The sequence below is a fragment of the Phytophthora parasitica genome, assembly GCF_000247585.1.
Source record: "Phytophthora parasitica INRA-310 unplaced genomic scaffold supercont2.2, whole genome shotgun sequence".
In the NCBI taxonomy this organism is placed as follows: domain Eukaryota; phylum Oomycota; class Peronosporomycetes; order Peronosporales; family Peronosporaceae; genus Phytophthora; species Phytophthora nicotianae.
The window spans coordinates 2,293,344-2,318,696 of NW_008648988.1; the positions used below are offsets into that span (position 1 = coordinate 2,293,344).

Here is a 25,353-nt window from a genome sequence, read left to right on the forward strand (position 1 = left end):
ATTCTCACCGTCCAAATTTCATTTCCAGATCTCGGTCGTTCTTACTACATCTCGCCAGGTTTTCCTTCTTCAGTGACAACATGAGCTTCCGCTTCACGCCTCTAAGCGAAACGAAGAACCTAGCCATCCCGGCTCACGCCCCAGTGGGTGCGGTCATCGGCAAGAGTGGCAGCTACTGCAAAGTGAGAACTACGGCGTTCGCTGCTCGGTGGACGGAACCGACCGAAAGGTGGCGCTGCGGGGGCCGAGAACTGGAGTGGAAAGCGCGGTAGACGAGCTTACGGGCTTATTTACCTCCTTCGGGATTGAGAAATCGGGCAAGGAACAAACCGTCGACGTTCTCGTGCGAGACGGACCAACCCGTTGGTGGTCATTCTAACAGACCAAAGAGAAGACTAGCAATGAGGAAGTCTGGGAGTATCCGTACGCCTACAGCAAGCTGGTCAAGTGTCGGAGTCCTCTATTGAGAGTTTTTTTTTATCAAGGAGTTTCGCGAAGAAGACATAGCCAAAGCCAAGGACTACAAGCGGTCCGAGCTGCCGCTCAAGATTGAGATTGCGTTTGGTCACTTTGTTTCAAGCTCAATTCCGGTCGCTGCGAGAACTCAACCATGGCCTGGCCGGAGCTACAGAAACTCCACAAGTTTGTTGAGTTCACGGCGTGCTAGTCCAATTACTGTGCACAACCGTCGCCATCTATCGTTGCGATGATGGATGATCTTGAGCAGGGGGTGGAGCAGGGCGTGGAGCCACGAACGACACTATCGGTGCAGCTTGCAGGCAATGAAGGATTGTATAATCAAAAGTATCGCCTCGTGGCTGGTCAATGGGAGCTACACAAAGTGTGCGGTAAATGCCGTGTACGCGGCAAGCGCAGCGTGATCCTTGACAACGACACTTCTTTCCGAATGCGTGCTATTGCTCGCAATAAGATCTCCGAGGACGTGAGCTGATATTCAGCGCCACCTTGACATCTCAATACCCGACGGTGGTACCTTTTTCCGTACAGAGGTGATGCTGAGCCAAACGGCCCCGACTGGAGTGCGCATCAGGTCTTTTGAAGCAAAGTCCATTGTCCACGTGGAGGCTTCCGGCCTTTGCTTTACAATCTGCTACTTGGACCAGCACCAGGACGAGTTCCGTCTCAAGTATCGTTTGGCGACAGTGGAGAAGGAGAAGCTAAACACCGAAAAGAACGAAGCTCAAGTGCTGCTCGGTAAAGTGCTGGAGATGCTGGCGTGATGGCTAGCTTTGCTATAGTTGAGGGTAAGTAGTCGAGTTTTTTTTTTTAAAAGTAGTTTGACGTGTCAAGCTGAATAGCAATGCTGGACGCTATGGCCGTCTCGTGATTTATAGGTACAATAAATTGCTATGTGCAGAGCATTTTGCGCCCGCCTTCAGCCACGTACTTCACCGACAAAAAGAATCCCAATGTGTCTATTCATTTCGGACGAAGCGAGAATTCGGACTCTGACCATTCAAATTGAGTTTCTTGCTTCTGAAGCATCATTCTTAGTTTCTCCTCCAACCACCTAGAGACATGCTGGGACACCATCGTATCCGCCATTGCAGTACAGCTACATCTTCATTGCTGTGCATGGTCGAGGTACTGACCGTTCTGTCACCGGCGTTCAAGAGCAAAGCATCCACTGCGACGCGTGTTTTTCAGTTGCGATGGTAATTTCTGCGTGGCGGCCTCAAACTTTTGCTTAGTATCTCCATGGAACCTCTCGTCGGACTAGCTCACTTCGCAATTCCGCTCGGTCTTGGCACATCTCGCCAGGGTATCGCTTCTCATTGACAAGATGAACTTCCACACCACAGCTCTTAGTCAAACGAAAGATCTAGCCATTCCGGCTCACGTCCCAGTAGGTGCAGTCATCGGCAAGGGTGGCAGCTACTGCAAAGCGATTCGTGAGAACCACGGCGTTCGCTGCTCGGTGGACGGAACTGACCGAAAGGTGACACTAAAAGGACCGAGAACTGGCGTGAAGAGTGCAGAAGATGAACTTACGGATTTGTTCGCCTCTTTCGCGATCAATAAGCAGGAGGAACGGGTCTTCGAAGTAGTTGCTCGAGACGGACCAACCCGTTGGTGGTCATTCCAAAAGGACACGGAGCCATCTAGTGACGAACAAGTCCTAGAGTATCCGTATCGCCTACAGCAATCCGGACGAGCAGTGGAGACTCCCTGTGAGACTCTCTCTTGGATCAAGGAGTTTCGGGAAGATGATATGGCCAACGTCATGGACTACCTTCTGGAGAAGCCTTCCGAGTTGCCTCTCAGGATTAAGGTCGCGTTTGGGCAGCTGTGTTTCAAGCTCAGATCCATTCGCTGCAAGAGCTCAACCATCGCTTGGCCAGAGCTCCAGAAGCTCCGCAACCTCGATGAGTTCACGACGCGCTGGTCCAATTTCTGCACGCGGTCGTCGCCATCGATTGTTGCTCTGATGGACGATCTCGAGTCGTGGATGGAGAAGGACGTGGAGCCTCAGAAGACGCTGTCGGTGCATCTTGCTGGCTATAAAGGGAAATCGCATGACCTGAAGTACCATCTCGTAGGTGGTCACTGGAAGCTACACAATGCCTACAGTAGACGCCACGTACGTGGCACGTACGATGTGATCCTCGACAACGACACCTCTTTCCGTCTGCGCGCTGTCGGCCGCGATGAGGTCTCTGAGAACGCGTCAGCTGACATTCAGAACCACCTTGACATCTCCACCCCCGACGGTGGCGACATATTCCATACAAAGGTAATGTTGCGCCAAACTGCCCCCGTCGGAATGCACATCAAGTCTTTTCAAGCGAAGTCGAAAATCCACGTGGAGGCAAATGGTCTTCGCTTTTCAATCTGCTACTTGGACCAGCGCCACGACGAGTTTCGTCTCGAATGTCGCTTGGAGACAGTGGAGAAGGAGAAATTGAGTGCCAAGGACAACGAGGCTCAAGCGCTGCTTGGAAAGGTTCTGGAGAAACTGGCGTGAAGCTGAGGAGGGATAGTCAAGTAAATGTCGTGTAGTTTGAGATGCTGGACGTATTAACGTCTGGCAATTTTTTTTTAAGTACTACTGTAGTAGCAATGAAAAGTGCGCATGGAGCAATTGCGTACTGGAGCGTCAATTTGAGTACTTCAATAGGACAACATCGTGTATCCATGTAACAAAATGTGTCTCAAATGTAGCCATATCGGAATAGCAAGGAGAATTCGTACGTATGTGCTTGATCCGAGTCCGATTCCTCGCTTCGTGGCGTCATTCTCCGTTCGTCCTTCGGCCACATAGAGACAATGCTGGGGAAGACCATAGTATCCGCCATTACAGCAGCCGCTGCTTCCTCTCTGTGCATGGGCGAGGAGCTCACCGTGCTGAACTCGCCTAGCGTTCAAGACCTTAAGAGTCCACTGCAGCGGGTCGCTTTCGGTTCGTGCAATGACCAGAGCTTCCCACAGCCGCTGTGGACGAATATCGCCGCGCATAAGCCCGAACTCTGGGTCTGGATGGGTGACAATGTGAGCAATACACCAACCAGTTAAAAGGGTTTCATCAATAGAGAGTCTTACGGATATATTGCGTGCAGATCTACGCAGACGTGAAGGAGCTTGGCGAGCCGCGTCCGATCCCCATCCCACCACGCAAAATGTTCGTGGAGGCTTCGCGTGACGTGCTTATTCGACGATACAAGTGGGTTTAGTAATGTGAGAGTTCTGGTGGTGCGGAAACCTAATCAGCTGTTGGTATTGTTGATGTTGTAGCAAGCTGCTGGCGAATGAGGACTACGCGGGCTTTGTCAACAATACACCGATCATCGGAATCTGGGACGACCACGACTACGGCATCAACGATGGTGGCAAGTTTTACACAAATCGCGAGGAGAGCCAGCAGATTTTTTTGGATTTCATCGGCGAACCGAAGGGTACGCCTCGCCGTAAGCAACAGGTACCGGCCATAATGTATTTATTTCTGTAGAGGAAATGACTGACTTGCGCATTGTGGTCAAATTGGCAGGGTATTTACACGTCGTACACGATCGGATCGGGGGAGCAGACCGTCAAATTCATCCTCGTCGACAACCGGTACTTCTTCATTTTGCGATATGGAGTTTTGATGGATTAAACGGCTCTAACAGATTCGATCGTGGCTGCATGCCATCAATAGATACAACCGCGACAACTACGGCACGAAAAATGGCAAATTCCTCGGAGAAACCCAATGGAAGTGGCTTGAAAACGAGCTCATGACGTCGACTGCTGCTTTCAACGTCATCGTGTCAGGAGTTCAGATTCTCCCTGGTGACCGGTATCCTGTTGCTGAGTGCTGGGGTCGCTTCCCCAATGAGCGCGAGAGGCTGTTTAAGCTGCTTCTGGCCTCAAACGCCAAGGGTGTCATTCTGCTCAGGTTTGTCAGTCCAGTGAAGTTCATATTACTCACCGTATTTCTAACCGGAGCCTCATTTATTGTAGTGGCGACGTACACTTTTCTGAAATCAACCAAGTTGTGTGTTCCAACGGGACAAACATTTTCACTGAGATCACCAGCAGCGGCATGACTCACAGCTGGATGGAGTTTCACGTGCCATCGATGAGATACGTTATGGCTCTGCTGTTCACTTACGCGAACCTTCTACTACCGTGGGAGTTCCGTCCGACGCAGAAATCTTTTTACGGTCATCTCAACTGGGGCTCGATTGATTTCGATTGGGAGAGTAAGCCCCACCCTGTCGCGATGGTGAAAACCCGCGGTGCAGATGATAAGGTGAAGCTGCAGTATGAATTTGAGTCCAAGCCCTTTTACTCGGACTCTCCCGAGAAAGATGCGGCCCAGTGTCAAGCTCCACGTCCGATTCCACGCTGGCAGCACCTCTTCTGGGACGGCTTGTTTGTGGCTACGGTGGGACTTTTCCTGCTTCTTATCCCAGTGAACGCATTCGTTCTGCTCTGGCTGGTGTGGTTTTTCATTAAAAAGACCATTTATCCCAAGAAGCAGACAGCAGAGGACATGGAGAGCAAGAAGACGGTGTAATTGTAGAATCAAACAAGACGCAGAGCTCTTCTTGGTTCGTTATACCCACTCGAAATAGACAAATTCTGTGTTCTTTCAGCAAGTTTTTTTTTACTTTTCTTGGTTGCAAGCACGATGTCCGATCCAATTGAGCAGTACCGGAAGCAACAACTGTATCGTCGAGTATTTGAAAAGAGAGCGGAAGCTATTGCAGCTCGACAAGTGATTTTGTGTCGTAACAATGCCTTGAGAGAGGAGATCGAGCGCAACATGAAATTCTTCGTGGCGACCTCTTTACAGAGTCGATATCGTGGTTGGAAAGGACGTTGCAGAGCAGCAAGAAAGCGAAGACGACACTATGCTGCTATCGCTATCGAACGAATCATTCGTGGGTTTCTCGGTCGTCGACGGGCTGCTGAGGAGAAGCGAAAGTTACGGCAAGTGCTTCATAGTCCTATCGCACTGAAGTTGTTGCTTGAGAGATCTACAGTGGTGAGGACGATCAAGAACTGGCAAGAATTGCTCGATCCTCACACGAACGAGTACTTTTACTTCCACATCTTTACGCATGATTCGCAATGGCTCCCACCGGAGTCTTACCAAGAATTTCTCGTGTGTAAATGGCCTGAATGTAGCTTCATCGCCAAAACTATTCATGAGATCCATGAACATTACAGGACGATGCACATCTGGTACTGTCCGGTGTGTATGATGAAAGTCTGCACCTCGACATTCCCGACCTGTCCAATGTGCAAGAATATCTGCAGTCATAATGCCGTGACGGGAGAAATTCTAGGTCCCAGTGAGACTCAATTGCAAGTTATGCAACAAGCACAAAAGGCTAAAGAAGAATTACGTCGACAAAGAGAAGAAGCTCATCAACATCGTATGCAGTACTGGGTGGTATTAGCTGGACAGCAAGAAAACTCACATGGCCAAGCCCCAAAGAAGAAGCGAGCGCTTGGATTTGGTAAACCAAACGGAGCAACACCGTTGGTCTCAAATACATCTACACCTACAGAAGACCCAGACGCCACTGCACTCGCTCATCTTAAGGATCTGGATCCGTCGGTTATGAGCATTGAGTGGCTTTCGTCCTGGCATCGGAAAGCTAAACAAGATCGAATGTTCGCGAAAGCTTTGCTTCGGTTTGGAAGCCTTTATGTTGGGGACTTTCACGCAAATACCAAGAGCTTTGACGGCTTAGGTGAATTGATTTATACCAACGGTGGACGTTATGTTGGTCAATGGAAAGAGAATCAGCGTCACGGCAAAGGAATTTATCAAGGTGTCGATGGTTACGAGTACGCAGGCGACTGGGTAGACGGAACAAAACATGGAGTGGGGATTCTGACTTTACCTAGTGGGGAACGCTTTGTCGGTCACTTTGAAAGTGGTAAATTTCATGGTACAGGTGTGTTCTGCGCTGCGAACGGAGATCGATATAAAGGTCAATTTCAAGACAATCGTCCGAATGGGTTTGGCAAGTTCAAGAAGGTCACTGGAGATCGATACATCGGTAGCACTGTCGATGGCCTCGCTTGCGGAGTGGGAACACTTAGCACAGCAGACGGTGAAGTCTACAAAGGTCACTGGGAAAAGGATTTCCGTCATGGTAGCGGTGTTTGCTTTTATCCGAATGGAGCAGTCTACTCTGGTAGTTGGTGGCGCGGAAGATGGAGTGGAAATGGTATCTACGTTTCCAGCGAGGGTATTAAATATGTTGGTGAGTTCTCGAAAGGAAAACAACACGGAAAAGGGAAATTGTTCTTCGATAATGGCGACGTTTTTGATGGACATTTTGTTCACGGTGTGGCAGAAGGATCAGGCAGGACGAAAGGGACCTATCGATTTTTCGATAGTGGAAATATGTACATTGGCGACTGGGTTGCCAGCAAACGTCATGGTCACGGTACATATACATTCGTGGGGGGAAGCAGCTACACTGGAAATTTTAACAACGATCATGTTGAAGGTCGGGGTACGATGACGTACTCGAATGGAAATGTATATAAAGGCGACTTCATGAACGCTGAAAAGCACGGTGAAGGTGTCTATCGATGGCGAGATGGAAGTGTATACAGCGGTCATTTTGAGCACGGATTCATCCGAGGTTTCGGCAAAATCGTGTACGCTACTGGACATACTTATGAAGGACAATGGTTCGATAACAAGAAACACGGCAAAGGAAAATTTATTTACCGGAATGGAGATATTTATGACGGTGAATGGCGCGCTGACCGACGCCATGGGTATGGAATATTTACGTGGAATCCTACCACTATCCAACAAGAGAAGTACGAAGGGCTGTTGGATGACGAGCGTCGTCATGGTAAAGGCAAATATCATTATGCAAACGGTACCATCTATGACGGCGACTGGAACTATGGCAAGCGTGACGGAATGGGAACTTTCACGTGGCCCTGTGGCGATGTGTACAGCGGTCAGTTTGTCGACGAAATGCAGCATGGATTTGGGAGCTTCTTTTGTTCTTCGTCTGGTGACACCTATGAAGGTGAATGGCTCATGAATGTTCGTGAGGGGCATGGTAAAATACTGTATGCTTCAGGAAAAGTGTTTGAAGGTACATTTCACAAAGGTAGACGTCACGGGGCAGGTGTTATGACTTACAACAATGGCAACAGCTATCACGGTGTTTGGAACAGTGACCTAAAACAAGGTGGAGGAAGATATGTGCTTCACATTGCAAGCAAGGATGGGGGTAGCGCGAGCAAAGAGGAAGAAATGCTTAACGTTCGTGTGTTCGGCTACTAGAAAATATTAACCTTTGATTAGTAGGTGTAGTCATACGGATCTGTTGTTCCCACTCGGATCTGGAACTCATCAAACAGGTTTGCCTCGAGAGATTCTTGTACCTTTGAAAGAATTCCATCGCTGTATCCACGGAGGTTGCTGTCGAGTTGAGTTAAATCTAATGTTTGCACTTCATCAAACTTATCCAGATTGATTCTGCACACCTTGCCTGAAAATGTAGCTCCATTGAAATATGGTACGAAGAAAGCATATTTCCCCGACACAACACCCCCATTGAATCCTCGAAGATCACTGTCGGCGAAATCGGGGACCTGACTTCGCAGTGCAGTCGTCAAATCTAGAAAGGATACCCCACTCGGCGTGAAATTATTGGTGTCAATTCGTGCGACTTTGCCAGACTGCGTGGGGCCCATCAGGTCGAAGAATTTCGAGCGATGAGGCACCAAAAAGACGTATTGGCGATACGCAAAGCCCCTCCTGAATCCACGCAAACCGCTATCAACAAGAGTTAAATCAAGATACCGCACCGATGTGAAGTCGCGAAGATCCACACGGGCCACCAAACCGGAATACGGATTCACCTCCTCCGAGTCAGGCTGCTTTACCCGCATGTATGGCACGAAGTAAGCAAAATGTGTCACTACAATTCATAAAAAAAAAAAGGAGGATAATCAGTTGTAAAATTTCCCAAAAGCTTTGAGCCTATGTGTACCTGTGACGGCTCCGCTGAATCCGCATAGATCTTGGTGAAAGCGTGCAAGGTCGAGGGTCCCAGTAACGCGGAACGTGTTCAGGTTAACACGAACAACTAATCCTGAGTTCGAAATGGGGAATTCGCGCAAGTTCATAGTAAGTTCGTCCCCTGTTAATGGCCTCCGAAAAGGAACCAAGTATGCGTGACTTCCATCTAAATAGCATACAGTTAGAGAAATTCGAACGATAGTCGGGAAAACTTACACGTTATCGCGCTGCTGAAACCCACATAACGCGAGTTGATAGCTGCCAAGTCTAGCACCTCGACGCTTGATGTTGTAAAACTATCGATCCGAAAACGTACTAACTTCCCGAACAGCCCGTTTTCATTCTCACGAGGAACTAAATAGCCATAGGAATCGTAGGTAAAAGCTGATCCAAATCCTTTGAGAGTTTGATCAACGGTGCTCAAATCAAGTATCTCCACTATCGGCGTTGTCGAGAATGTGAGAGCCATGACTCGAAGTATCTTAGACGCGTACGCTGTGCCGTTATAATATGGCACCAAATACAAATATTCGACGTCTTGTTCTACCTCGGCGGGTTTTCCGAAACCTGAGTGTGTCGCTGAAGCTGCGTATTGAGCTTTCAACACAATTCGCCACGCGGTCGCATTGTAGTTTGGATCATCCGCAGCTGGGACTAGATAGGTTTCATTCACAAATGGCACCTTTGAAAAAGCAGTAAATCCACCATAAAATCCTTTAAAAGTCGAGTCCAGAGTCACTAAGTCGATTACAGCAACTTGGTTGTCGTACGGACCAATACCGTTTGGTGTTTCGTAGTCGCTAAACTCGAGGAATCGCGCTGGACGAGGTCGTTTCTTGCCCTTGAGATCAAGCTCGATTCGAGTCACACAACCATGAAAATTGCTGTTGAAGTATGGCACTAGGTAAACGTATTTGGATGCTACAACGATGCACATTTAAGTCAGAACAATTTCAGGCTTCCAGCAGAAAAATTAAGCAGCTTACGAAATATTTTAAACTCATTGGAGACCACCGCGACACTGTCGTCCATCCCTTCCTTAGCGGCAATCACGAAAACTTTACAAGAGTAAGTTGGAAGTGTGATAACGTCTCCACTTGCAGCGATACTGAAGTTTTGATCAGAACCAAACAAGTCAGTTGTAGTGAGATTCGTAGTCTGGAGCTGAGTTGAAGGTATGATACGGTAGTGAATTGCTGCCCCCAGCTTGGCTGTAATAAGGCGAACTACCACTTGAGTATTGAATAGACCACCGTTTGGCTCAATCTCGGGAGTGTCCACAACTCCCTGCCATTCATAGTAAATTCCAGTTGGGAAGTCAAGAAATGCTTCTGGATGCGCATAGCGATCTGTGTGAGAGATGTAGCAGTCTTGAGTGATAGTCTCAAAGTCGAAGGACAGACACAGTGGATCGGTATCGCATTGTACAGCACAGGCAAGTGGAGTCGACTGACTGTACACACCACCTTCCAGAAACCCTCTCAAGCCTTTCTTGTACACCGCTCTGAATGAACTGAGTATACTTGTCGTAAGTCTGCGCTCTGGACTGCTTTCTGACGCTGTAACACCTTCAACATAGCTCTTCATAGATACAATCGACAAACTATAAGCGGTAGTGTTAGTGCCAAGTACTTAAATTATAGGTATAATTCAACATACAAATGATCCGTCGACGGGCACGTATAAATCCCAGCAACTGCAGCGAGGAGAGAGCTCAACCACAGTAAAGCAAACGTCACTGAAGTAGGCATTTGCCCTAATAACTTTCAATGTGAAGGTGTCTTTTCACGACCGTACCAAATCTCAAGTTTCAGTTTAGTATATTTATTTTTCCGTAAAAATTATGCATCGGATTCTACGGCTACGCGAGCAGAAGGCTCCACTTCCGATAGAGTCTTCTCTGGTGTGGCAGGTTCATTGTTATTGTTGTCTTGATTGTCACCATCGCCTTCAACTTCAGGTTTCGACCCACGCATCTGGGGCTCATTGTTGGTCGCGTGTTTAGTTTTCAACTTGGACTTGATTTCGTTGAGTGAGGCGGCATCGAAAGGAACCACACGATTTGCGCTCTTTCCAGTGGGCGAAGCTAAAGAATTAGTCCACTTCAGCTTCATTGGACTAGGAATACCAGTAGGCATTCCTCCAACGACCTTCTTCAGTGGCGAAGCAGGGACACTCGGTAGAGCTGAGACCTTGACAATTCCAGGAATCTTGAGTGCGGTATTTGGAATTCCTGTAAGCTCAGGCACCGCCTTCTCCTCCACACCTACTTCGGCAACCACCTGGTCCTCGCTTGCCGATGTTGAAGATTTCGTTTTCTCTGCATCAGTTTCTGGTGTCTTGGTGGCGTTGTTTGGTGTTAAAGTTTCAGGTTCCGCTCCAGACTTCACGCTATCATCAGCCGTAGTCACCGGGTTATTGGACGTTCCTGTAGCTTCTGTCTTCCCTTTAAATCTGGTCAGCGCAGCACGATCGCCAGCATTCCTCCGAGGTGTTGCGGCCCTGAGTTCCTGCTGCTTCAGTCGTTTTTCGTCGCGAATCCGCTTCAGTTCGTTCTCGCGGTCTGCTTTCGTGAGTGCCATAGTAAATTCATAAATGATACTAAAGAATTCTCCCGCTCCCGATAAAACTGCCGGTGTGAGTGGAGTGTCAGGTGCAGGAGCAGCAGCTTCCTCTTCATCCGTGCTCTTTTCAAACCGCAGCATAATATCTCGCATCAACCGCAACGTGTCGTCCAGATCCTTCTTTAAAGTAGTGACGTCCTTAGAGGCCTCATCCACAAATACAGTCATGGACTCGACGAATAAATCATTCTCTTCCTTCTCCTCAATCCTGTTCTTCAGACGTTGAGCTGCTAGTTCAACGTTGATACTTTCAGTGATATCGCTGATCCTGTTCATGTCACCTTGGAGCTCCGGGATCGAGATACTCTGGACATCATATAGCGACGCTAACGAGTCTCCCAATCGAACCACATTGCTTTTCTTCATTCGAATCATCCGTGCCACATAATGCAGCAGAGTGACGGACTTGTCAACAGATTTGAGCTGCACCAGCTTCGTCAGATCATTCAACCGGAAGCCCTTGGCTTCTCCTCGAGCAGTGCCCTGGTTCATTTTGTTCCCGACTTGAAGAATTACCAGTAGAATAGTCTTGAGGTCGGCACTCTGTGCTATCTCGTTACTAGCCACTCGAATCTTGTTGATTTTGGTCTGGAGATCTCGCACTAAGGCAGGGAATTGATGCTTAGTTTCCAATGCTGAAAGCCTCTGTTTTAGTCTTGGTACAGTGATGAGTTCTTTCAAGACCAATTCGGCCCCGTTGAGCGTCGTCGGGTCTCCACTAAACCCCGTGATTGCAGCGATTTCCTCCTCTGTAGGCAGAATTTTGATCAACCCCTGGACTCGATCGAGAGTTAGCACTTCTGAGTCCATCTTCATGATTGCCACTCGTAGAGCTGCGTTGCTCATCCTGAACTGCTTGACAATGATCGAAATGTTGTTGGACCGCGCACGGTCGATCAAGAACACAATTCTAGGTGAGGTTACAGGAGAAGCAGGACCTCCTGGCGATAAGAGGCCACTCATAACTCCACGTCGAGTGCCAGTTCCTGGCCCACTAGCAGCTGGTGGTGGGAACTCGGACTCCAGTAACTCCAATTCGCTGTCTGTAAGCGTAAAGAGGTCTTGGTTGCTCTGATTACTGTGCTCCTTATCGAGCTCTTCCCAAATCGTTCCTTTGATCGCTTCAGCCTTCAGTTGCTGCCAATAGAAAGACCTGGTTTTCGCCTTGCTGGCAGGCTTGATCGCGATAGATAGATGAGCTCTACGTGCTGCTGTTGAGGTTGGAGCTGAAGGATGTTTCGGAGTAGCGGGTGCTGCACTGGGTAAGAACGCGTCGGGTGTATCAAGGAGATCTCCTTGTAGTCCTTCCATTCTCATTTTAGCCTTGACACTCTCAGCTGGTGCCCCCATTTCCAACAACTTGAAGAACTTTGCATACGCAGGATCATCTTTAACCTTTACTTGTTGAGATGGAGCAGCAGCTTGGTTATTGCCACTGGGTAAATCGGCGTCGGGGGTATCAAGAAGTTCTGGTTTTAGTCCAGCCATTTGCATTTTAGCTTTCACAGATTCAGCAGGTGCACCCATAGAAAGAAGCTTGAAAAACTTGGCATACTCTGGATCGTCTTTCACTTTCACTGTAGCTTTAGCAGCTTCAGCAGGGGCATTAGCATTGGGCATCGTGGCATCGGGAGTGTCCAATAAATGGGGGTTAAGGCCTGCCATTTTCATTTTTGCTTTCACTGACTCGGCTGGAGCTCCCATTGAAAGTAACTTGAAGAATTTAGCATAAGATGGATCGTCTTTTACTTTGACTTGAGACTGCGATGCTGGACCGGTGGGCTCGCTTGATATAGGCCTTAACGGGGCGTCAGGAGTATCCAAAAGCTCTGGTTGGAGCCCTGCCATCTGCATCTTAGCCTTGACAGACTCAGCAGGAGCACCCATCGACAATAGTTTGAAGAACTTTGCGTACTGGGGGTCGTCTTTCACCTTAGTTTGAGGTTCAGTTGGAGGCGCTGCACGACTTGATATCATATTCGAAAGCAAAGCACGAGGATTGGATTGAGCTTCGGGGGGCGATGTGGAGGCAGAAGATGTTCCATTCGTCGGCATCTCGGCGTCTGGAGTATCCAAAAGATCACTATTCAGACCAGCTTGGACCATTTTTGCTTTCACTGCAGCAGCAGGGGCCCCCATGGACAGCAGTTTGAAGAACTTGGCATAGCTGGGATCATCTTTTACTTTCGTTTTCGCTGGAGTAGAAGTTGGAACAGCTGAAGTTGGCTTAGAACTTGGACTGTCAAGTAATGCTGGGTCCAATCCAGCTTGAGTCATCTTGGCTTTCACAGCAGCTAGAGGTGCCCCCATCGAGAGTAACTTCTTGAATTTGGCAACGTCTGCACCAGATGCTGTTTCTTGTTGTGGAGGTGTGGGTGTGGGCTTTCTGGCTTCGACTGAAGTCTCCTTCTGGTCCAGTAAATTAGCTGCCTGGCTTATTTTCGCCTTGACCGCTTCAAGCGACTTGGACACGTCAGGTCCATGAAAATCCTTAGAGACTTGAGGTGTCGCTTTCTCCAGCGGCTTTGGTGATGCCTTTGGAGTAAAGCCCTGTTGCTCGTCGAGTAGATCTGGGTTTACTCCAGCTTGTTGCATTTTTGCACGTACAGCTTCACGAGGTGCCCCCATCGACAAGAGTTTACGAAACTTAGAAATGTCCGTTTCGGAGACTGGAGCCTTAATTGCATTGGAATTATCAGTAGATTCCGATTCGATCACCAGTGGCTTTACCACCTCCAAAGGTTGAATCACTGGGGCGATATCAATCGGAGGTAAGGCTGGGACGGGAGGAGCAACCGTTGCTTTAACTGGTGCAGTCTCTGAGCTTTGAGGTTTCGAAGGTGGAATTTTGGATGTTTCCTTGCGAGTAGGGGACGGGAATGAAGGGAATACAGGCCGCTTTGCATCTTTGCGAACGCTAGCAGTGGCAATTGGCGTACAAGCTGGTGTCACACCGAGTCCAGGTCCTTTCCTCGAACTCTGGAAAAATGGCAAGGATATTTTGGTCCCTCTGGCTGCAGGTGAATCGGTGGGTCTTGCAGCATTGTCAGCTCCAATAAAACTGGTAAGTGATGGTTTGGAGACGGAGCTTTTCGTGGGAGTTGAAGCAGACAATGATGGCAGCGAGAAATCCCCGAAACCAGAGAATAAGGGAGGGCGTCCAGATAGAGGTGGCTTGGTAACGGATAAGGATGGCTTCATCACGGATAATGATGGTTCACCCATGCTCGGAAACAACGCTAAACCCACGCGCGTTAGTAAATCTGGTTCCTGGTTAGCTTTTGCCTCAGCTGGTGGTTTCGCTTCAGCTGTCGGTTCTGTCGTTCCTTCTGGGCTTTGAGTTGTAGACAAGCTCTTATCCAGGAGATCAACAGCTCTGCTAGCACCAGTTTCGTCCGATAGCGTCAACGCTAGCTTTTGCAGGAGATTGATTAGCTTTTCATTAGTCTGATGGTCCAGGTTCTTCGTATTCTGCTGAAGTTGACTGAGAATGTTATCGAGCGTGGAATACTCTGAAGGTGAGGCCGCAATGCTAGAATTCGTCCCAGTTTGCTTTAGTTTAGCATCACTCGAAGGCGCAAGGGTTTCCTTGATCACAGCAGGACCTTTGGAAGTCTCATTAGCTTGTTTCAGTGAGTTTTCTGTGGTACTGGTTGTGCACTGTGACGCCGACACACTCACACTTCTCTCGTCTATTTGTTGTTCAGGATTTGTGGCTTCTCCAGCCTCGTCGTTTTCGCCTTGGTTACCTGTCGTAAAGCTATCCTTCCGACTAATCTGACTTGATTGTTCCAGACCATTTAGGTTGGCATTCAACGCATCGCCGAGTGCAAGTCGTAAGGCTCCCAGTTTGCCATCCTGTGCAGATTCACCGTAATTATCGTAAAACATTTCGACTTGGGCAATCATTGACGCCATGAGTGGAGATTGTGTCTTAGCGTCATCATCATGAGTTTTGTACGGTTCAAGCAGACTGAGATACCCATTTGTCTTGAGATCTTCGCAAATTGATGCTCGTTTCTTCTTATCGCGAGTGTCTAACAAGGCGTTCACAAACTTTACCGCAGCAAGCTGGAGAGCAATGTCCGACTGATTCTGTTCAAGTTTGGAGACCAACGGTTGGAGCGACTGATTCTCCAGACTTTTAGACGAGAACGCGTTCATTATCGCGTCTTGAGCCATCGCGCTTTGGCGACAAAGTATTCCCAAAAGGTTTAGAGAGCGCACCTTAATTTCGCTCCAAGAGGAGGAATTAAAGAGCAAATACAGCATCGGGCAGCATTCAGAAATCTTCAGGAGAGCCGAGATACAATTGTTGTTGTTGGCGAGTACGAATAGGGTGCTGATTATTTCGTTGCACATGTCCACTGAAGCACCTCCGGGAACTTGTAAAGGGGCCGCCAGTTCTTCGATTCCGTTCTCCGAGACAAATTTCTCGAGCCACGCACTGTAATTGCAGCAATCATGTTAGCCACGCAGCAAAAGACGGCAGCGACAGTATCGTACCCAGATCTGATCATAATGTTTACCCGAATAGCCAGGTAGAGGTCGTGTACACATTTCATATCGCTGCGGGAACGTCGTACAAGCTCCACACACTCACGTGGATCCAACCATTCCTCCGCGACGCTGCCTTGTGGAAGTTTGCTCCTGTAATACGGGTACGAGAATGTTAGTGTGTCAATGTAAGTCCTCTTATTGGAGTAACGTTAGTACTTACAGAAAAGCATACACCCACTTGCTCTGAATTGATTCTGCTGCATTCAACTCGTCGCGGATCTCAGCATCAGCGCAAGCAGAGAGCAGGAGCTCGTCGAATTGGAGCTGAACTTGATCTTCTGCAGGGGCTTGCGGGATCTGAATATGCAAGCATAAGTTATTCTCCAAGTTTGGCGGCATCTTATTCTTCCAAGCATACAAACCTCAGGGCATCCGTCTAAGAAGCGCAACTGGACACCTTCGCTAGAATTCAAGTTCCCCATTCTCGACCCAAGTTGAGCAAGAAGAAAACTACTGGCAAGAAGGGCACAGAATTAACTCTCACTCCACACTTAGCGGTGAATGCCATGCTGAGTATTTTTGACAGCCGAAACCACCAGAAAGGGCTGTTCTTGACCCACACAAAGTCATGGTTCGTTTCACGGGACGGAAGAACCAGTGAGATGCCTGAATTGATAAGCTTCAAGTAATTATTACCGTTGTTCGAGAACAAAATATGTGACTTGAATGTGGTGACGATGTCAAGTACTGTAGTAACTCCATGTGAAGAGTCACTTTGTTGGAAAGCTGTCCTATGCTCTGCATCCCTATGTCATGAGGTATTCGCTAGGATTCCTGTGGCTTGTCTTCGACTACGTACAAGTTGAAGCGCAAGTGAGATTTCCTGCACAACTCTTCGCACTCTTTGGTGGGAACTCGTCCACAATTGCATCAAACACGACTTGCAATGCGACCACAGAGTTTTATGACGAATCGGCTCTCGGGTGTAGTCAATGCGTCATCGCGAACGGAGCATCCACCCTTTCAAATGCTTGGCTGGTAAGGACATCCTTGGCTATTCCTCGTGCGTCTAGTGCTTGTGAAAACTAATATCCCGTCTTCTATAGATTCCAGACAGTAATTCGCGAATACCTGGGTTGGCTACGGCCTGTACTTGCAAGTAAGTGACATGCTATCGTACGGATATCTTCGTCACAGCACTACTGATCCAATTTACGTAGCCAGGAAGCCATCCAGAAGTCACGAAAGGAGTCCACGTGCGAAATGATCTGGCCAGTTCCTTGTAATCTTGAGATATGTACTGCATGTCCATCAGACCAAGTTCCGTCCCGGGACTCTTCAAGGTGTATGCGCTGCGGTAATTCCACGCTCGGTATCCAGGAATCCATCCGTGAATGCAAGTGTGATACCAACTCCATCATCCAAGAAAGTAGCGAGGTGCGGTTCGAAATGATATCATCGTAATGATTCGCGGGGTTGATCAAGTGCTTGATGTAGAATGGCAGCTATCTTGACGCAAAAGAATGTGTGGTTTGTACCGACAACACAGTCGCTGACAGTTCAACCAACACCTGCAAAGCATGCCCGGATTCAGTGATGGTCGTTGCTGATAACGATTCCATCTGTACGTGTCCAAATGACTACGAAATGGTATCGAGTTCGTTCATGAGTGTCCAGAAATGCGTTCGTAAAACGCATATCAACTTGATCAGCTCCAAAGTCATGCTCAGCAACGCTAAGGAAATGACATATTCGTCCTTCCTCAAGGAAGAAACAGGCAGCTCGGGTTCCGTTGTCCCCGTTGCTAGTGCGTTGCTTGACGACATATTCCTGCCTTCCACCACCGCATGTTACTTTTACCAAAGCGAAAAAGATATCGTCTCGTGCCAAGCACTGGGAAACCTCTGTGTCTTGCAGCATTTTGATCCCCAAACACCTTCCTGTGCTGTTTTTGATCTGATTCAGCGCAGTGGCCGATCGTCAATAGTCAACAACATTAATGGGTGGTTTACGACGCTGCCATTCTTGAGCTATCGATCGATAGCATCCAACATTGGTCAGACTCCCGTAAACATGAAGGTATATTGTTTTTTCCTTGCATGACAAGTTGGTTATGACTGATGATGAGCCTGTTGTTGGCGAATAGATGACGTCTGACGCTGCATCGAATGAAGGTATCGATCATCTTGAGTTTGTTCTGGCCAGCTATCACGTTAATGGCACTCTCATTGGCTTTCGACCATTAACTAATGAACTTGCGTATTGCCAACCGGGCAGCATCAGTGTGACTGAGTCGCCTTCGTGGATGCGGTTCGGTGTGAGCGAAGTATCAGAGTATTCGTGCAACCTTGAGGCTTTGCAGACTTCCACTCTAATACTCCATGAGCTTTTCTTGGTCGATCAGACGAAGAGAAATGGAGAAGACGGGAGGTTCATTCCCATTCCAGTGAAGAATTTAAACTATCGTGACGACAGTGGAGTATTCGTCAATCAGGACAGCGACACCGCAAACGATCTTCTAGGTCACCGTTTCTTCTTCTACGACTTCCAGACGGGAATTCCTGTTGGTGAGACCTCACCAAAGGTGATTCGATACGCTGAAACCATCACGCTCACTGTCAGAACGCAAGTCTCTGACTCACACTTCATATATGTCCCAGAACTGACGATAGCATATATGGACACACAGAATCCAAGATCCGTTGCAGTATCTCTCCGTGTCGCGTACACCTCCGACACAGACGAGTTTTGGTCGTTTGCAAAGGCTCTGTACACCACGGGGTGCGTCCTTGCAGGATGTCGAGTTCTACTTCAGACGTTCAACTGGTACCGACGCAGTATCCGGAACGAAGTCGTGGAGAATGCCATGTGCCAGATTCTATCGACTTTGATCAGCTACAGTGCATCCAGTTTCGCTCCAGTCTCGTTCGCAGTCATGTTCCTAATGTGCAGCTACTTTTTCATGGTCTTCAGACTACAATCAAGCACCATACTCATGCTTCCAGAGGTGAGTTTCGATCCTCTTGCAAGCGGTGTCGATGAATATTACCTGTTTCGAGTGCTGCTTCCTCTGTCCTTCTTCTGCCAACTGGTCTCCGTCTTCCGTCACGTTTATCGTCAAGCTCAATTACAACTGTTCTTCGTTGATTGGGAGAAACCTCGCGCTACCGTCATGGACATCGATTCCACCACGCCAACCCAGGCATCAATCAGCGTGTGGCGTATGATCTTGGTCGTCAATGAGTGGAACAAGCTGCAAACCGTTCGAAAGACTTCGTTGCGCTTCACACTCGTGTTCGTTCTATTTCTTCTGTACGGGTGCAACTTGAGAATGCTCTCGCTTCCAGTTCCACGAGCACAAATGCAGTACATTACCCTCACAACGACTACTGTCTCCACAGACGCAGCAGATCTCCAATTGAATCCGTATTTACGCTTTGCCAACGTCTCGATCTGGTGGCTTTTTGTGTACGTGGGTCAGAGACTCTGGAAATGGATGATCTTTGAGCGATACATTGATGAGCCACGTGAACAGCTCTTTATCGATCTCTGCACAGTATCGAAGGTGAGTTGTCTGTTTCTCGACGAAACATATCACGGTTTTTATCTGCATTGTCGATCACCACATCCATTCGCCGACGGGAGCATGAGAGAACTGGTGGATCAATTGAAACAGGAAGACGCAGGGCTTACTGCAGGCCGTTATCTGGACTCCACGTTCCCTGATTGCCAAACGTTTGAAATATTTGTCACTCGCAAATGGAGACGCAAGTTTCACCATTTGTACGCGTCAGTACGAGGCGATAGTCCCGTGGATGGACGTGGCGGTAGCGGCGAAGGGCTAATCCAGCGGTCATTCTCTCCAAAAGGGCCGTCCACACTTCCATTGAAAAGAACTGACTTAAAACGCCAGAACGGTATGGTGACAACAGAAGCCATGGTACACAATGCCGAGCAGCTCCGGGATTTCTTGAAGTCGTTTATAGAGAACCAGAACGACAGGTATCGTTGGAGGATTTACCGTGCCCACACTTGCATCACACGCTTTCTCGATATTCCACCAGATATGTCGTTCAGCAAGCAGTCCCTCTTTTTGTCAGGTATGAACTTTCCATCATCAATCCAACATCCCAGCGCTAACCGTTTAACTTGGGATTCGGACAGACACTGATTCCAGATTTGCAAAAGCTTCGCTTCTTCTTGGGATTGAGAATGATCTGATGTTGCTGGATCTGCTAGTACGATCGCCACTTGGTCCCTTTTCTTGTTTAAATCTGGAACTGACGCTGTGTCATGTGTATTCATCAGTGCTTTTGCTTGCTTGATCTGTGGGTTGGTAACCATGCGATTTCTGCAATGGCGACGTATGCGCTCCAAATTGTGTTGCTCTCCACCCGCGCACATCTCGGCAGACGCAACATTGCGAGAAGTACACTTGTAGACCCACGCTTCCTAATATAAAACTCACGAGTCAGTGTCAAAGAGAACTTCCTTAGCCCTACGCAGCCCCCACAAATGACACTCATCAAACAAGTACACTGGGCTGTAGTCACAGTTATGATCTAACAAGCATAAGTAAAATGTCATTGATGGTCAACAACAACCGACAAAATCATCTTCAGTTCGCAAACTGCATCCGTCGAGCCCAGTCGAGCTCGCTGCTATCTTCCGATATCACGGAAGACCAGCGCAAGGTGGCAAACGTCGACGGTAACGGCGCATCTGTGTGTGCAGAATCAAATTCTTCCTTGCACGACTCCACAATCTGCTGATTTTCGACAAAGTCCTGCTCTTCGTCCTGTTCTGTTTCGCACAAGCTCGGAACGCACACAGTGATCAGGTATGTGCACAGTGCAGGCTCATCAACCTTCTCCACCGACAGCTCTTTAGGTCGGGATTTGCAGCACGTGTACACCACTTTAGTGCTGCGTAGTTCGCCATTCTCATCGCAGTGTTGGCCGCCGGCATAGTACTGTACTACATCCGTGCTGGCATACCCAGTGTCTGTGTCCTGGGTATCAGGTACGTAGACGCCCATGCTCCAGTCGCTCGGACGAGATCGGTCGGGTTCTTGGTGGAATTGGCGGACTTCTTTCTCGTAGCAGACCTCGTAGGTCCACCAGCCAGCAGCAGCGAAAAGACAGCGGCCTTCCAGCTCTTTCCTCACGATCTCAGCCTTCCGTTCCATCTCCGCAGTGGAGGCCAGCAGTTTTTCCTTGGCTCTTTTGGCTGTGATGGACTCCACCAATTGTGTGTTGATACACTGTTGTAACTCGTCGTGGTAGAACGCCCACCCGATGTGTCTCTTGCAGCTATTACAACGAACATCTCGCCAAATGTAGTCGTCGAAGAATGTCGCCTTCTTGGAGAAGACCTCGCCTTCCAGTCCCAGCACCTTCTTGAAGCCCGCTAGCTCGAATTCAGCCTGCAATAATAGGCGCACCATATCTAACACTCATTCCATAGTCTGGGGGTTCAATGCTGTGTTGCGTACCCTGCTGGGGTTCACGAAGGTGAAGAGTTCAGCATCATTTCCAAGTACAGCCTCGTGGCGACTACCCACGGATTTGGAAGTGTCGTGCAGGTCGATGAAGTCCCTATATAACCAGCAGAAATGAGTCAGAATCAGCAAATAGAGCACCAGAGCGATGCGGAGGGAGAGTGCGCACTTCTTCAACGCGACAGGAGCACCGCACGAGCGACAGCGCACCACAACACCGTCGCTCTCAAGCTCGTGGCCAAGGTGACTATGCTCCACTAGATCCAGCGCGAGTGAATCTTGCGCCGATAACGCTTCAGCCGCCACGGAAGCTGCGCAACCAAGCGCCAGCACCAGCACCAGCAGTATACGTGGCATGTTGATTGAGTAAATTGTGCCGTTTTTTTAATTTTTGGCATTTGGGCCTTTTGCCGTTTTTTTTTTTTTGGTATTTGGGCCTTTTGACGTTTTTTTTTTACTTGAAGTTTGTAGAAGTGCCCAAAAGTGGACCGCAGTTTTATTGGGTCCTTTTGGGCTTCAGTCGTTTTTTGACGTGAAGTTTGTATTGCAGCGAGGCCAAACTGTTTAGAAACATTTCATTGGCCAGAAAAAATTGCGGTCCATGTTTGACTTGACGTTTGTAAGGAGGTGACGTTAAAACATAGAAAATGTTTTAAAACGTTTAGAAATGTTTCTGCTGGTTTGGACGGTACTGTAACTAACAAAACGGTACGTCAGACGACATAATAGATCGCCCACCCCCTGGCAGATAACTTGTCCGACAGTTCCTCGAAACAAAATCGTGCACATCACTCCCAAGCACGAGTTGCGGATCGAGATCCCGCTTTCGCTCTACCTGGTGCATATCCTTTGAGCATATTGAGGATTTCCGTGATAATGCCGTTGGGAAATCTGGATTTTACAAGTGTTTCGTTTTTTGGATCGAGCGTCTAGATTTCCATCAGAACTCATTCCAGGCAAAAATTACCCTCGTAGCCAGTTTAACTTGGTGTTACGGCATTGCATTACTGGTTTGTTTCCAGACATGAACTTCCTGTACAACGTGGAGAACGCGTTGCACTACCCAAGCAACAGAGCTCGCGAAAGTGAGGCTTTTGAGTACATTACATTCACAACTGGTTCTCAAGATTTGTATGATGTTTTCGATAATGTGAAAGCGTGCGGGAATCGAGGGCGACAACTCGCAAAGCAGTTGGTACAAGACCAAGATGCGCATCGTCGACGCGTAGTACATGATCAGATGCGTGAATGGCGACGCAGACAGCGTATTGAGAAAGAAAGCGCCTTCGTAGTTCTCACCGAGCTGCCATGAGAACTCTGTTGCGTCGCCTAACAAATGCAAATGCTTCTATTGAGAAGATTGATAACCAGGTACAACACTCAAGCTCCAAGAGCCCAGCGTCTCCGCCGTCGTCATGAAGTGGAAGAGCAGGAATTTAGAAAGACTATCTGGAAGAATAAGTTCCTCGAGCAGATCCCGAGAGAATTTACACGACCGAGGTTCGAGCTGCATTGGTGACGGCGGAGGTTTCGCTTCAAAGCTTGCAACTACAAAATGGCAGACGCTTAGCGGAGGACATATTGGGATAGCTGTATGATAATATTCTTAAAATTCCTTTTTAAAAAGTGCGAAGCCTGCTCACAAGTTGCATCACTTCATCTGCTGCGGTCGAATCCAGCTCGACATCATTTTCGGTTATTATTGTGCCACGTAGTAGACGATGTTGCCGTGTTGCCGAAAGCTTAACCTTACAAGATTATCAGTCTTCGACGGGTTATCTTCTTCTTCGCCTCCTGGGCCTCCTGCAACTTATAAAATCGGCTGATCCGGTCCATCTCGCCGCCCTTCCAGATTCTCCAGACCAGACCGTTCCCTAGCGAGCGCGAAACCAAGCGTAATATCCTTCAGAGGCGAAATCATAAGAGACACTAGGTTCTTTGGGTGTTGACGATTCTTCTCGAAGAACTGCAACTAAAACAGAGTATACCGCAAAATTGCAATTGAGAAACTTCTAGTTAAAATATCAAAATCGCCTTTGGAATAACCAAAATATGTCTCGACCTGAAAACAATTTTCTTAGCAAAATAATCTTTTGAGGTGTTTCTAAGATATGCGAAACAATTTTGATCTGCTAATTTTAAGATAGAAAAATATGAGAATCCGTTATTATCGAATATTATTGTCGTAAAATGTTATTGAACTCAAAACTGGAATTGTTATGAAGAATAAACTTGAATTTCACACAGAAACTTTGTTAGTTTGCAGTGGAAATTAGGGTCTTCACTTTGATCTCAAGCTCGAAGACAAGCCATCATGAGATCGAAATCAATGCCTAACTTCGACTTGAGATCGAAGTTAGGAAATAAAAAGGAAAAAATACAATATTTAAACTTCATCTACCATCGAAAGAATCCCATAGAATTCCGTCTGGAACCGACAGGTTTCGATTTCGATTATCTCCAATTGTCCATCTTTTTATGAGCATCTCGCACAAACTATCTCTCCCAGTCAGAAGACCTGAATCAGGATACCCCACGTACAGTGCGACATGGAATCCGAGAGCTAAAGAGCATTCGAGTATAGATATCTTCTTGACAGGACACTTTTCCAGAAAGTGGCCTATCAACGAAACGTGCTGTCACGACCGTTGAAGTATTCGCATACAAAACGCACTCTCATCATCGTTGAACCATTCGATATCCTACAGCGGCAAAAAGAAGCTTACTGCATAGTGAAGTGAGTCGGCTTTCCTGAATCAATTCGTTGCCTCCAAACGTAGGAGTAGTAGTACTAGTAGTAACGGTGTCCATTAACCTAAGTGTAAATAGATCGATGGATTTGTTTCGTATTCTAGCTTTGAGGGGACCATTCCACGTTGCATCCGCCGGCTGTGACACAGAGGTAGCGGTTGGAGAGACTTTTAGAATCGTGACATTAATGGTTTTAGCATACTCTACGCCGTCACTGGACCAGTGTCCAGAGAAATCGTCAAGTAGCAACGGATCGCCTCGTGTGGTGCAGGACGGCTGGCGAAATGAAATCGCGAAAACTCGTTCGTCAAATAACTTTTCCACCAGCCTAATAAGAAAAAAATCAGAATAAATTTTAGAATAATAAAACAATAAGGGTTACGATACCTTTCTGGTTGACGTAGACTTACATGTTATACTCGATTTCAGACTGGGCGATTGAGCCCGGCCACATACCAACACTAAATCCGTGGCGACGTTCTGTAATTTCACCCCGTCGCGCTGGTGGTTTTGATGAACAGAATCACCGAGCAGTATTACAGTTGCTCTGGCCTTCGTTATATTGCCACAGCGAACCCAAACAGTCTTACTCCCTGTTCTTGCCAGTGTTTTCTTTGGAAGATATTCGAAACAAGCAGCTGCAGAATATATATAAAAATTAAATAATAACAAAGCATGCGTTATAAGATGAAAAAAAAAAAAAACCTGTCTGATCCGCATTAAAAATACGTGTTGCGTCGATCTCAGTCGCTTTAGCTTTCACTACTCTTGCAAAATCTTCGACAATTTTTGATAGTTCCGGAGGTTGAACTTGCCCTTGTCACGTGTTGCAGCGAAGTGATAGATGATGGCGTTGTTTAAAGTGGTCTTGCCAGCACCACGACCCTTCGTGATGCCAGCACGGACAGCAACATCTTGTGCCTGAATACGCAGCATCGTAGCTGTAACAGGTACATCCTCGTCCCTTAGTTCGTTTACCCACCTCACTAGTTTCTCCTCGTCTTGTTTGGACAAAATGGTTCCCAAACCAACGCTTCGCGTTTTGCGCTTGCTAGCCCCTCCCTTTTGACTGCTAAGTTCTTCGATCTTCCCACGATTCCGGCGCCACGACATAATTAGTGTTCAACGAGTTTCAAATTTGTCAGGTGAAAAGCCAGGATAGAAGGACTTAATTGTGGCTTCATGTCATTATGCTCTGCGTAATAATCTAGCACATTCCGTTTCTCTTCTGCCGAATAGGAATTTTTCATGAACTGTTTTGCTGCGCGTCCACTACCACCGGGTATACGCTGTGGAAGACTGCTGTATGTGATGACATAGGGTGCGCACTACTTTGGCACGATTTGCTAATTGACGTTTCTGATTGGCTAAATATGGGGCTCGTAGGGAATTCGGTATGCATCTATTGTGCCTTTCTGCCAAAACGCCCTCAGTTTTATGGTCCTACGTAGGAGGGTGGCCCT

The 25,353-nt window shown here is 47.8% G+C and overlaps 12 protein-coding genes across 16 annotated transcripts; 8 read left to right on the plus strand and 4 right to left on the minus strand.

Annotated features, from left to right (window-relative positions):
- Positions 1-80: 80 nt before the first annotated feature.
- PPTG_02766 (hypothetical protein) lies at positions 81-272 on the plus strand (the record flags this gene model as incomplete). The annotated part of the gene is made up of 1 exon (XM_008894029.1): positions 81-272. The coding sequence occupies one exon, from the start codon at positions 81-83 to the stop codon at positions 270-272; it is 192 nt and encodes a 63-aa protein (XP_008892277.1).
- A 437-nt stretch (positions 273-709) lies between these two features.
- On the plus strand, positions 710-952 carry PPTG_02767 (hypothetical protein; the record flags this gene model as incomplete). Its single annotated transcript, XM_008894030.1, has 1 exon — positions 710-952. The coding sequence occupies one exon, from the start codon at positions 710-712 to the stop codon at positions 950-952; it is 243 nt and encodes an 80-aa protein (XP_008892278.1).
- A 61-nt stretch (positions 953-1,013) lies between these two features.
- PPTG_02768 (hypothetical protein) lies at positions 1,014-1,241 on the plus strand (the record flags this gene model as incomplete). The annotated part of the gene is made up of 1 exon (XM_008894031.1): positions 1,014-1,241. The coding sequence occupies one exon, from the start codon at positions 1,014-1,016 to the stop codon at positions 1,239-1,241; it is 228 nt and encodes a 75-aa protein (XP_008892279.1).
- A 475-nt stretch (positions 1,242-1,716) lies between these two features.
- PPTG_02769 lies at positions 1,717-3,161 on the plus strand. 2 transcript variants are annotated; one of them, XM_008894033.1, is made up of 2 exons: positions 1,717-1,960; positions 2,048-3,161. In XM_008894033.1, exons 1-2 carry the CDS (start codon positions 1,805-1,807, stop codon positions 2,984-2,986), a joined length of 1,095 nt encoding a protein of 364 aa, XP_008892281.1. In that variant the 5' UTR covers positions 1,717-1,804; the 3' UTR covers positions 2,987-3,161. The 2 variants fall into 2 exon arrangements, with proteins under 2 accessions (XP_008892281.1, XP_008892280.1); XM_008894032.1 differs by having other exon boundaries at positions 1,717-3,161.
- Positions 3,162-3,288: 127 nt separating this feature from the next.
- PPTG_02770 (hypothetical protein) lies at positions 3,289-5,020 on the plus strand (the record flags this gene model as incomplete). Its single annotated transcript, XM_008894034.1, has 6 exons — positions 3,289-3,510; positions 3,579-3,682; positions 3,754-3,937; positions 4,007-4,074; positions 4,157-4,396; positions 4,462-5,020. The coding sequence occupies 6 exons, from the start codon at positions 3,289-3,291 to the stop codon at positions 5,018-5,020; spliced, it is 1,377 nt and encodes a 458-aa protein (XP_008892282.1).
- A 114-nt stretch (positions 5,021-5,134) lies between these two features.
- Positions 5,135-7,907, plus strand: PPTG_02771 (hypothetical protein; the record flags this gene model as incomplete). The annotated part of the gene is made up of 1 exon (XM_008894035.1): positions 5,135-7,907. One exon carries the CDS (start codon positions 5,135-5,137, stop codon positions 7,772-7,774), a length of 2,640 nt encoding a protein of 879 aa, XP_008892283.1. The 3' UTR covers positions 7,775-7,907.
- Positions 7,792-10,102, minus strand: PPTG_02772 (hypothetical protein; the record flags this gene model as incomplete). Its single annotated transcript, XM_008894036.1, has 4 exons — positions 7,792-8,414; positions 8,487-8,636; positions 8,732-9,436; positions 9,502-10,102. 4 exons carry the CDS (start codon positions 10,100-10,102, stop codon positions 7,792-7,794), a joined length of 2,079 nt encoding a protein of 692 aa, XP_008892284.1.
- A 254-nt stretch (positions 10,103-10,356) lies between these two features.
- On the minus strand, positions 10,357-16,121 carry PPTG_02773 (hypothetical protein; the record flags this gene model as incomplete). The annotated part of the gene is made up of 4 exons (XM_008894037.1): positions 10,357-15,586; positions 15,646-15,789; positions 15,860-15,996; positions 16,062-16,121. The coding sequence occupies 4 exons, from the start codon at positions 16,119-16,121 to the stop codon at positions 10,357-10,359; spliced, it is 5,571 nt and encodes a 1,856-aa protein (XP_008892285.1).
- Positions 16,122-17,235: 1,114 nt separating this feature from the next.
- PPTG_02774 (hypothetical protein) lies at positions 17,236-20,245 on the plus strand (the record flags this gene model as incomplete). The annotated part of the gene is made up of 4 exons (XM_008894038.1): positions 17,236-17,718; positions 17,786-19,739; positions 19,804-19,877; positions 19,948-20,245. The coding sequence occupies 4 exons, from the start codon at positions 17,236-17,238 to the stop codon at positions 20,098-20,100; spliced, it is 2,664 nt and encodes an 887-aa protein (XP_008892286.1). The 3' UTR covers positions 20,101-20,245.
- Positions 20,061-21,552, minus strand: PPTG_02775 (hypothetical protein). Of its 3 annotated transcripts, XM_008894040.1 has the most exons (3): positions 21,309-21,552; positions 21,134-21,236; positions 20,061-21,064 (listed from the first exon to the last, which is right to left on the minus strand). In XM_008894040.1, exons 1-3 carry the CDS (start codon positions 21,494-21,496, stop codon positions 20,258-20,260), a joined length of 1,098 nt encoding a protein of 365 aa, XP_008892288.1. In that variant the 5' UTR covers positions 21,497-21,552; the 3' UTR covers positions 20,061-20,257. The 3 variants fall into 3 exon arrangements, with proteins under 3 accessions (XP_008892288.1, XP_008892289.1, XP_008892287.1); XM_008894041.1 differs by having other exon boundaries at positions 20,061-21,236; XM_008894039.1 differs by having other exon boundaries at positions 21,134-21,552.
- Positions 21,553-21,853: 301 nt separating this feature from the next.
- On the plus strand, positions 21,854-22,775 carry PPTG_20971. 2 transcript variants are annotated; one of them, XM_008894403.1, is made up of 2 exons: positions 21,854-22,224; positions 22,297-22,775. In XM_008894403.1, the coding sequence occupies exons 1-2, from the start codon at positions 22,164-22,166 to the stop codon at positions 22,449-22,451; spliced, it is 216 nt and encodes a 71-aa protein (XP_008892651.1). In that variant the 5' UTR covers positions 21,854-22,163; the 3' UTR covers positions 22,452-22,775. The 2 variants fall into 2 exon arrangements, with proteins under 2 accessions (XP_008892651.1, XP_008892650.1); XM_008894402.1 differs by having other exon boundaries at positions 22,164-22,775.
- Positions 22,776-24,528: 1,753 nt separating this feature from the next.
- Positions 24,529-25,117, minus strand: PPTG_02776 (hypothetical protein). The gene has a single exon (XM_008894042.1). It carries the CDS (start codon positions 25,001-25,003, stop codon positions 24,653-24,655), a length of 351 nt encoding a protein of 116 aa, XP_008892290.1. The 5' UTR covers positions 25,004-25,117; the 3' UTR covers positions 24,529-24,652.
- Positions 25,118-25,353: the final 236 nt, after the last annotated feature.

Bases quoted from the DNA above. Each gene is read 5' to 3' on its own strand.
- PPTG_02776 (XM_008894042.1), bottom strand. From the start codon at position 25,003: ATGTCGTGGCGCCGGAATCGTGGGAAGATCGAAGAACTTAGCAGTCAA.
- PPTG_02769 (XM_008894032.1), top strand. From the start codon at position 1,805: ATGAACTTCCACACCACAGCTCTTAGTCAAACGAAAGATCTAGCCATT.
- PPTG_02775 (XM_008894039.1), bottom strand. From the start codon at position 21,496: ATGCCACGTATACTGCTGGTGCTGGTGCTGGCGCTTGGTTGCGCAGCT. The intron at 21,065-21,133 runs GTACGCAACACA...CTATTATTGCAG, and splicing joins CCTTCGTGAACCCCAGCAGG to GCTGAATTCGAGCTAGCGGG.
- PPTG_20971 (XM_008894402.1), top strand. From the start codon at position 22,164: ATGAACTTCCTGTACAACGTGGAGAACGCGTTGCACTACCCAAGCAAC.